Source organism: Clarias gariepinus, chromosome 2 (assembly GCF_024256425.1).
Source record: "Clarias gariepinus isolate MV-2021 ecotype Netherlands chromosome 2, CGAR_prim_01v2, whole genome shotgun sequence".
Taxonomy (NCBI): Eukaryota; Metazoa; Chordata; class Actinopteri; order Siluriformes; family Clariidae; genus Clarias; species Clarias gariepinus.
Window position 1 is genome coordinate 25,190,137 of NC_071101.1, and position 10,610 is coordinate 25,200,746.

The 10,610-nt window shown below is 34.8% G+C and overlaps 1 protein-coding gene across 1 annotated transcript; it reads right to left on the reverse strand.

The window, feature by feature from the left end:
- Positions 1 to 1,429: 1,429 nt before the first annotated feature.
- sqor (sulfide quinone oxidoreductase) lies at positions 1,430 to 8,520 on the reverse strand. The gene is made up of 10 exons (XM_053476393.1): positions 8,378 to 8,520; positions 7,313 to 7,544; positions 6,579 to 6,749; positions 6,219 to 6,272; positions 3,311 to 3,505; positions 2,927 to 3,136; positions 2,667 to 2,850; positions 2,393 to 2,460; positions 2,124 to 2,302; positions 1,430 to 2,030 (listed from the first exon to the last, which is right to left on the reverse strand). The coding sequence occupies exons 2-10, from the start codon at positions 7,526 to 7,528 to the stop codon at positions 1,973 to 1,975; spliced, it is 1,335 nt and encodes a 444-aa protein (XP_053332368.1). The 5' UTR covers positions 7,529 to 7,544; positions 8,378 to 8,520; the 3' UTR covers positions 1,430 to 1,972.
- Positions 8,521 to 10,610: the final 2,090 nt, after the last annotated feature.

A 10,610-nucleotide genomic window follows, 5' to 3' on the forward strand; every position in this document is an offset into this window, starting at 1 on the left:
AGCGGATGCTTCTCTTCAATTATTTATTTTTTAAATAAATTTTAAAGGTAATAAGAAATAAAAAGCAGCTTTTCTTGTTGCCAAGAATACACAAAGCACTCTGTCCTTAAGATTTTGTGATTGTTACAAAGCACCGACACTGGAGACTCTTTCCACAGATGCTAAGGTAAAAGAAGCTCATACAGATTGTTACAGAAGTTTTATTATGTATTATGTGGCACATCTATCATACAAGTCTGTGTAAGGTGTTTCTATAGAATCAATAACACAGCTTATGACAATTGAATTGAATTGATTTCAGTGGAAAACAAAAAAAATAGTGTCTGGCTAAATTTCTGAGGTCATGTGACTTATCAGAACCTGACATAATCTGATAAAATGTTTTTAATAATAAAGACATATAGCAATGTAATCCTATTTATCACGTCTGCATTATTATGTACCAAAAAACATTTTAAAATAAACTTCTATAAAAAGCATCAAAAGAAATAAAATAGACCCAGTCAATATTTGCTGTAAATACTCTTTGCTTAAAAATAACCAGTAGATACAGATTTGTGCAATTTCACGAGTAAAACAAATAGAAGGTTTTACTGAGCGCACTGGAGAATATGCCAGAGTTCTTATGGTAACTTTCTATTTTCATGCAAAACTCAGGAGCCTACAATTTTTTCCCCATCTGAAAACTCGTCTGTTATGTAATATACTGCTTTTTTACAGGCTTGCCAATATTGTTCAGAAATAAACTATTTATTAATTTTTAAGTTATGTTTGAAAATATTGAAAGGTTTTGCATATAACAGTGCAGACATGATAAACATATATAACAAAATTTGTGGTGTCTACGATATTGCACAGTATGTGTCATTCTGCAGTATACCATATATCCTTCAGTTTGCTGTGAAACAATATCAGGCTTTCAATAGAGCATCCTCATCTTAATTTAAAGTTTATTTGTATATCATTTTTAACAGTAGGCATCATGACAAAAAAAACTTTACCTATGCTTTTACTTCTCCAACATGGCCTCAAGGAGTTCCCAGTAGGTGTCAGAAATGCTTCAAATTAGAAAACTAATTAATTTAACGAATAACATCCCTGTGTTATGTGCTTGGTGATCCATGATCACCTAAATACCTTAGATATATTATTTTCTCCATTTTTAGGTCAAAGTATTTACTTTTTATCTTACATATTTCACATTGATTTCACATGTTTTGTTATTTGAGATCAGATTTTTTACTTTTATATATTTTTAGCATAGACATGCCAGAATAACTTCTTCTTCCAGAAAAGCCTTTATTGTTTATTCATTATATTAGCTTTCCATTTTATGAAGATTTTGTTGGCATCACCAAATGCAACTCGGTTGTGCCATGCCTGCACTAAGAACTTTACAGGTAACTGAAATTTGTAACTGAAACATGCACTAGTGGGAATAAAATAATGGTTTCTAAAATTTGATTAGATAAATAAAGGCCTCAATACAAATTGTCCTTTGAGGCAGTTTCTAAACATCTAACAAGCAATGCTAAAAATCCAAATTATATCTCCTGATCAAGCAATGCATCCCGGGAACATCACCTCAATTTCATAAAAAAAGCACCAAAAAAACTATTTACAGTAAATATTCATACTGGAAATAGAAGCAATAGTACTATAATATTGTCTTTTAAAAGAGTAAAAATAAGCAACACTTATGGTGTTTCTAGAATATACCCGTCTGTTTAAAAAAAAAAAAAGTGAAATAAACCAAACTTAGCAAAAATGTCTAAAATGTATCATATGTATCTTGTTTTGCCGGAACTAAAATAATCTAGGAAAATTGCAACTTTTTTTGTTGCATCTAATCATACCAGTTATGGAAAACATATTTGAGATGAAGGCTGGAATATTCACACAAGGTGGAGAAGAATGAGGTAAGAGTTAATATAAGCAGAGCCTATTCCTTTAGACCCTTTTCACCCAGAGTCTATTTCATCCCAAGATGCATGATTTTTCTATATGGTCCTGGGCCTCCCCAAATCCCCCTTAAAAACAAACAAACAATAAATTAGAGTCATTCATCTCACAAGAGACAACAAACAGTCTTTGTCATCTAAAATGTATTGACTAGGACTCACTTGAGAAGTCCATGCCAGTAAAGATGGGGCATTATGTCAGCTTTCATATGATACATGATTCTGCTTTCTTTGCTCTGGTCCACTGGAAAGGTTTCCAGAGGTTGTAAACTGTAGTCAAACTCAGCCAAAATGACTGTCTTATAGCTGGTGACCAAAGGGCAGGAGGTGTACCCATCATACTGTAAGGAGATAAAAAAAATCCTAAATTTATATAGCCATGACTAGTGAATTGAGAAAAGTGGCTTACTGTTAAATATATACATGCTGACCTTTTTATCAGGCTTGTCATTCTTCATTACTTTAGTAATGGTCCTATCAAGGACAGCTGTTTGCGCAGCTTTAAAATAGAGACATCAACAGTTACTGTGTAGAATTGGCTGCGTTTGCTCAAATTATTTTTAACATTCACTTTATTCTGATTTGAAATAATGCCTATTTATACACAGTTCTCATTGTTATAACAAGCAAGTGTTTTATGTGATAAAACATACATGTATAGAAGAATCTGATTTTTAAAACAGACACCATTTATCCATGGCTTACCTATAGCAGCTGCAGTTTTGGATGTTGGAAGATTGGTGCAGTCCCCAATTCCAAACACATTAGTGTATTTCTTATGCTGAAGGGTGTCTTTATTTACATCAAGCCAGCCAACTTCATCCTCCAACGAGGACCCCTTAAGCACTTCTGGTGGTCCCATAGGAGGGGTAACATGGAGCATCTCATACTAATGGAATAATGGACATCTTATAAGTGAACACATAGGGGCTTTTTAGTTGAATTAAGAAATGGGGGCCGTTTACCTCATATACTTTCGTTTCTCCAGGTTTATCAAGATTTTCGAAAACTGCTTCCTGTTTGTCTGCTCGGACCTCTATAAGGTTGTGTCTGAGGTTTACATTCAGGTCACGGCTTTTCACAATTTCCCAGAGTGCATCAGCATATTTCTTAACTCCAAACAACACAGGTAATGATGTGTTGTAAATGATGTTGGCTTTTGACCGCTTTCCTGTCTAACAAAACAAAATTCCAGCATGTTATAATTAACAAAAGTGTTCATGTTCAGATTTCAAGAGGTATCAATTTAATTTCGTCCAATTCTATTAAATGAACATTACATTTTTTTTGTTGGATCCGAACTGATACTTTTTCAATATTTTTTTTAGCATAAACATTTCTATAAACACCTTTCTCATGTAGGAATCAGAAAGGTACATTATTTTCTGAGGTGCTCCTGCACACTTCACTGGAGTGTTAGGAAAGGAAAAAACAGCATTTCCTTCTTTGAAGTTCTGTAATGCTTTCCAAGTCTTCTCTACTGTTTGTACAGAATAATTCGATCCAATCTTTGGATGTTCAAAACCTTCTGGAAGCCCTTTTATCTAAAACGGACAAAAGCAAAATTAGTGCTTAACTAGCTTGAAATATCAGATCAGAAATTTCAATTAAAATGTATATAAGCTAAACATGTACAGTCTTATGATTGTATACCCTGAAAAAACATTGTCTTCAAATTATGCTATACTATTAAAAGAGTATTTAATGTCTTACGTAGCTGCATTACAAATGTTTTTTGCATGTTAATAAACATTTACATTTAGGTATTTGTCAGACGTTCTTATCCAGGGTGACTTACAAAAGTGCTTTGAAGTTTCAGTCATTGTATAGATTCTTACACTGGAGAATATTAGACCTAAGATGAAACCAGTATGGCAGTGTTTTGTGGTTTTGTGAGATAAAATGTATAAAATGTACAGTACATGATAGCTATTTAATATATGCGTGAATATGTGCTTTTAGTATGAAATACATGTTTTATTTTATTATATACTTTCTTGCAAAAATAAACATTAAGATCTACACTTTATCAGCCATAACATTAAGATAATGTAAATAGCATTAATATCTCATTACAATGGCATCTGTTAAGGATGCGATAAACAGTTGAAGTCAGACATTTACATACATTTAGGTTACATACATTAAAACCACTTCACTAATTTCATGTTAACAAACCATTTTAACATGTCTGGTATATTAGGAAATCAACTTTATGCATGACAAGTTTTCCCAACACAAATTATTGTACAAATTATTTTGCTTATAATTCCCTATATCACAAGTGTAAGCTTCTGGTAGGCTAATATAAAACCTTTACCTATGAAGGTAAGACCTTAAGTCAATTGGGGTGTACCTGTGAAATTATCTTGAGGCCTGCATTCTTCTGTTTGTTTGCTTCTTTGTTTGACATCATGGAAAAATTTAAAGAAAATCAGCCAAGACCTTAGACTATCGATCTCCACTAGTCTGGTTCATCTGAATAATTTCCAAATGCCTGATGGTACCATGTTTATCTGTACAAATAATACTACACAACTATCATACCGCTCAGGAACTTTCCATACTTTGGCTTAAAATGTACTAATTCTAGAACAACAGCAAAAGACCATGCGCCTACACGGGAGGAAACAGGTTACAAAATATCTATCTCCACAGTAAAATGAGACTAATATCAAAGTAACTTCGAACACTGCTCAGCAAGAAAGAAGTCACTGCGCCAAAACCGAACAAAAAAGTTAGACCACTGTTTGCAGCTGCAGATGAGGACAAATATCTTACTTTTGGGAGAAATGTTCTCTGGTCTGATAACACAAAATATGAATTGTTTGGTCATATTGATCATTACTGTGTGGAGGAAAAAGGGTGGGGTACAACTTGAAAAACACTATCTCAATCATGAAGAGTGGTTTGCTGCAAAATGTACTGGTGCACTTCACAAAATAGATTGTATCATGAGGAAGAGGATTATGGGGATATAGTGAAGCAACATCTCAAGACATCAAAGCTTTGTTGCAAATTTGTATTCCAAATAGACAATGACCCCAAGCATACTTCCAAAGTTGTGGCAAAATGAGTTGGAGTATTGGCATGGCCCTGACCTCTATCCAGTAGAAAAATCTGTGGGCAAAACTGGAAATGCATGTGCAAGCAAGGAGACCTACAAACCAGTTACACCAGTTCTGGTATAAATTTACACCAATTCTGTCAGGAAGAATAGGCTAAGATTCCTGCATTTTATTTTAAGAAGCTTGTAGAAGAAGCTTGACCCAAGTTAAACAATTTAAAGACAATATTATCAAGTACTAATCAACATGTAATTCTAAAGTGTATGTAAACTTCTTAAAAAAAAAAAAGGTTAAAAAAAATCTCTCTCTCTACTATCATTCTGACATTCTTAAAATAAAAGTAGTGAACCTTACTGACCCAAGACAGGGAATGTTTACTAGGATTAAATGTCAGGACCTGTGAAAACTGAGCTTAAACGTATTTGACTAAGCTGGATGTAAATTGAAGAGTCAGTTCTCAAGTTGATGTGTTGGAAACAGGACAAGTGTGCAAGCACAAACGACTTTTACAACAGACAAACTGTGATGGCTAAACCACTGGATCAAACATCTCTAAAATGCCAGGTCTTGTGGAGTGTTACCAGTATGCATTAGTTAGTACCTACCAAAAGTTAGTACCTACCAAAAATAGTGTGTTTTGTTTGAAAACCTGGGATCCTGGCATTCATGTATATTTTACTGTAATGTACAGTATACCCCCTACCAAAACACTGTTGTAGACCAAGTACACCTCTTTATGGCAACAGTATTGCGTAATATCAGTCGCTTCTTTTAGCAGAATAATGTGCTGTCATATTCGGGAAAAAAAATGTTCAGGAATGGTTTCAGAAGCATGACGAAATTTGTTGACCTTGCCTCCAGATTGCCTAAATCTCAATTCGATTGAGCAACTGTGGGATGTGCTGGACAAAGTCTTGTCCACAAAGTACTTAAAGAATCTGCTTCTAAATTGGGTGCCAGATACCACAGCATGCCTTCATGTCCATGACTTGATGGAACATACAGTAGCTATTTTGGGGGCACAAGGGGGCCAACACAATATTAGGTAGGTGGTTATGGCTGATTGATGTACAGGGTAATCATGCAAGATAAAACCTGTATGTGTTTCAAATTCAAGATGCAGTAATAACGGCTAACTGTGTTAAAATAAAAAAAGAAATCTAAACATTTCCTTAAGTAGAAAAGGTACCTTTTCATAATGAAGCTGGAGGCCCAGTGCTACAATCAGGTAGTCATAGGAAATCTAAGAAGAGATATGACATATCAGTTACATGTTGTTTAAACATTCGGCAGCAGATTTATTAGCTATTCATTTAGTCATAATAATAAAACCTTGTTTAAAGCCATCTACTTCAGATGACTTATTTTCTTTCCACCACTGTTCCAGTAAATGCCGTTGACAAGCAACGCCTAAAGTCCTTATTGCTTAACCACTACAATTTAGCAATAAAACGAATAGCACTATCATCTTTCATTCTTCCTGTTAAATAAGTTAATCCTAGCTACAATGTTTTTTTTTGTTGTTCATTTGTTTGTTTGTTTTCCTCACTTCTTTCCCACACTCTGTAAAGACAGTGTTGTTTTTAGGGTCAAACTTCATGGCTCTGGACTTGACCCATTTGACTCCAGATGGCATCACACTGGCAGTGGAACGTCCAGATGCACTAACAGTTTTAGCCCCAGCACCAACTAATGTCCACATAGGCTGGTAATAATGCATCTACAACAGAAATTAAAAATACTGAAATGAGTAAGATTACAGCAATTACTACATGTTCTACTCTAATTACTTACAGTACATACAATTATATGTTACAAACAAATTGTAAAACAATATTTTAACTTGATGAGTATGACACAAATCTAAGAAAAAAAAAAACACATGACAACTATAAATGTCCCCTATTGCTTTGTAGCAATCCTAACTAGGACAGGGCAATAAAAAGCAGATACTGTGATAAATTATCCCTCATTAGGTTGTTCTGGCATATGATGAGTATAATTAGTGCTGCGATCACCCTGCCAATCTTCATTCATAAAATGATGAAGTGTTGCAAGCCTAATCATACTGTGTATAAGTCACCAACTATAATGACCAGCCCATTGCCCACTTCTACTATTTTTTAAAATCCCTGTCTTTCTAGAGACCCATGTTAGGGTTAAGGCTCTCTATACACTCCGCCAGTAATTTTCTGTAATTAAAGTCATTTATTAAATGAGTAAAATTATTGCAGATATTTTCAACAGAGTGTTCAACAGGGGAAAGGCTGTAGATCACAGTACCTCGCTGGGCTCCACAATAGCCACTTGTTCTGCACCAACTTTCCTTTTCATACGGGCACCCATCGCAACACCACCACTGCCACCTCCGAGCACCACCACTTTATAATGCTCCTTGGAAGACAAGCCATTGCTGGTGTGAAAGTGGGATCTCATGGAGTAAAGCAGCCGGTTACATTTTCCAACCAGAGCTACTTGTGAACTGAAAGCAGCTGCCATAGTCCTTCAGTTTAATCTAAAAAAAAAAAAAAAAAAGACAAGCCAGAACGTGCTGGATGAAGACAAAGAGCAGAGTGTAGGCGGTAATTTGAGAAGAAAAGATACGGTACTTTTCCTTTAGGAACGCCGTGTCAATACCTCTAAGACATTTTTGTGCTATAATGCTGAGTCACGATGATTTGGAAAGGCAAAATAAGAAACATCCAAGGAATGCTTGTTGGGAGTTGCAAAGCCAATCATGTGCAGGCCAAAATAGAGACCATATGCAATAGAGATTTTGGAAAAATACCTAAAGTATTATAGCAATTAGTTATTATTTTGTCAAAATAATATATTGAAGAAACAGCAGAGTCTTTTTAATTTAGTAATCAAACCAAAGGTTATTCTTCCCCTTCTTCTCTTTCCTAAGCTTCCTGTGCATTAGCACAGCTTGTTCCCCTTTGAAGATAAAAAGCAACAGCATAACATTTAGCAGCTCCTACATGTGCTTCAACAATCACTTACTGTATCAGGCTGTAATGTGATATGAATATGAATGCTACATAACAACCATTCATTTTTATTTTTTTTATTTTTTTACAGTCGACATGGAGCATGTGAATTTTCTCAAAACACCTCCTACTGTGCAACAAAACAATCTGTTTTATAATGCACTACACAGTAACGACATGGCAAAAACACTAGGGATGTGTATTTAAGACTAAGATTGAGATAGTATTTTATTCAGTAGAGCTAAACACCAATGAACACTATAAAACCGATTCTGCCTGACGTTCAATACTCGGCCCTAAACCTTGTTTGTCTGCTTGCTGTTTTTATTCCTGAATGTAAAATATAACGCCTACTTACCTAGTGTGACCTTCAGAGGGGACAGTATGGGCATTAGAGACAGGGTAATGCCATTCACTGCAGTCTGCAGCTCCGCTCTCTTCCTGTTTACTTTGTTCTCAGTTCTGCAACAGCTTTTGTAACGAAATGTCGCTCGCGAGAGAGTCGACTCTTTGAACCGACTCATGATTGGTTAATTTTGGGAGTCGGTTCAAGGGTCGTGACATAAAGTCGTGACATAAAGTTTACATTATAGCAAAAATTGTAAATCAAATAAAACAATTAAATGTATATAAATATTCAATATAATATTATAATTATAATTTATAATATTTTAATATTATGTAAGAAAAAATTTTTTTTTTTGCTGATGTGCTCCATAGAGCGATATGTTTTGTGCAAACATTTGAACTTGAAATTTCCTTAATACTTACTTCCTGTCTTTCATGTATTTCAGCTTTTACTTTCCCAGACAGGAAATACTTACATTCTTGTCTTAACTTTAAAGTGATAATATATATCGCCGCTAGATGGCAATGTTTATTTAAAAAATGAATTAAAAAAAGCAGATTAGGCTGATTAGTGTTCCCAAATTGCCCGTCGTGTGTGTCTTTGTGTGCCATGAGATGGTTTGACACCCTGTCCAGTGTGTACCCTGCCTTGTGCCCTTAGTTTTCTGGGATGGGCTCCAGGTCCCCGCGACCCTGAATACAGAATAAAACAGTTGAGATGAGAGACTTTAAACATGACGGATTAGGTTACTGATGGAGGGCTGATATCCTCTCCATTTGATGTGGCAGATATATTCTCAAATGATCTGTTGAATGTACACTATCATAAAGAGGGTAGTAAACTGTACCTTTCTGTGTAGCTCTGGGATTGTACTCTTATCTCTGTTCCTTTAATATTAAGAAAGAATTAGAGATATATTATTACTGTTATACATAGATTTTCTAAAATCCTCAAGATGATCACTATCTAAGTCTACATGTGAACAAAAGTTTATATTATATTTATGGACATGTGTAGCTCAGTGGTTGAGGTGTTGGCCTGCTGACCAGAAGGTCACAGTTTGGGTCAATTTGAAGCACACCAGGCAGAATATACAGACTCTATACACACACATATTCACACATACACAGAAAATGACAGTAGTTAATAAAGATGGGGAAAAAAATTATCCAATTGGTATGGCAATTCATGTATTACAACACTAGATCCAAAATCTATTTAAAAATGTAATAATATTTTTTATTTATATAATTTGAAGTGGTAAAATTGTGCTGTTGCTCGATCCTAAAGGTGGGACTAGAAACTATTCACAGGTTGGCAGTCAGCACTGTGTCCCATGTGGTAGGAGCAAATATTTGTAAAGATAGTTGTTTACAACTGTAATGAAATCTGAGAGGAAAAAAGTTAATTAAATTGGGATATTTCAAAAACTGTGCTACTTAAAAAATTGCAACACAAATTGAATAGGCACCTAAGTATCACAATAATATCGTATTGTGTGGTCAACGATGATTCCCATTCCTAGTCGTAACCACTAAGCCATTATGCTGCTACATTTACCCTTAAATACCCTAAGCATTTTTTTGTGGTCTGACTTTAAACCATCATGCTAAAAATCTCAGTGGTCTAACTAGCTCATTACAGTCTCTGCCATAATTCCCTGCCAAGTTTGATTTCAATTACATTGAATTGCATTCTAGGAATATGAGGTAGATGTTTTCTGTCACCACTATTTTTACATTATTTTTCTCAATATCATGACATTGAGCGTTACATGAAAATGATGAGCAAGAAAATAAGGCTTTGCTCTTTTGTATAGTCAAACCTGACCATTATCACATATTTCTTTTCCTACTGAACCCTACCTTTTATTAACAGGAGTAACAGCACCAACAATGTCCCTCATGACGTCAATGCAACACACAATTGCACAATTCACAGGAATAGCGAAAATACAGAATCAACCAACAAATTAGCAGCAGAATACCCAAGAACATTACAACTATTTCAATATAAATATATTCAGTGTGTTTTTGAGTGAAGCTTTTTTGTAAAATCATGGCACAGAAAAATAACGAGTCAAAGCTAATTGTGATTGTAGCTCATTTGTTGTAACTTTCCAGATTATCAAAGGGTTTATTGGTTCTGAGGCGAAGGTGTTAGTCATGGTCTATAGGGAAATTGTGCTGCTACCATTAACTCCAACAACCAATGTAGTTACCTACGTGTTTACGTGTGTGTA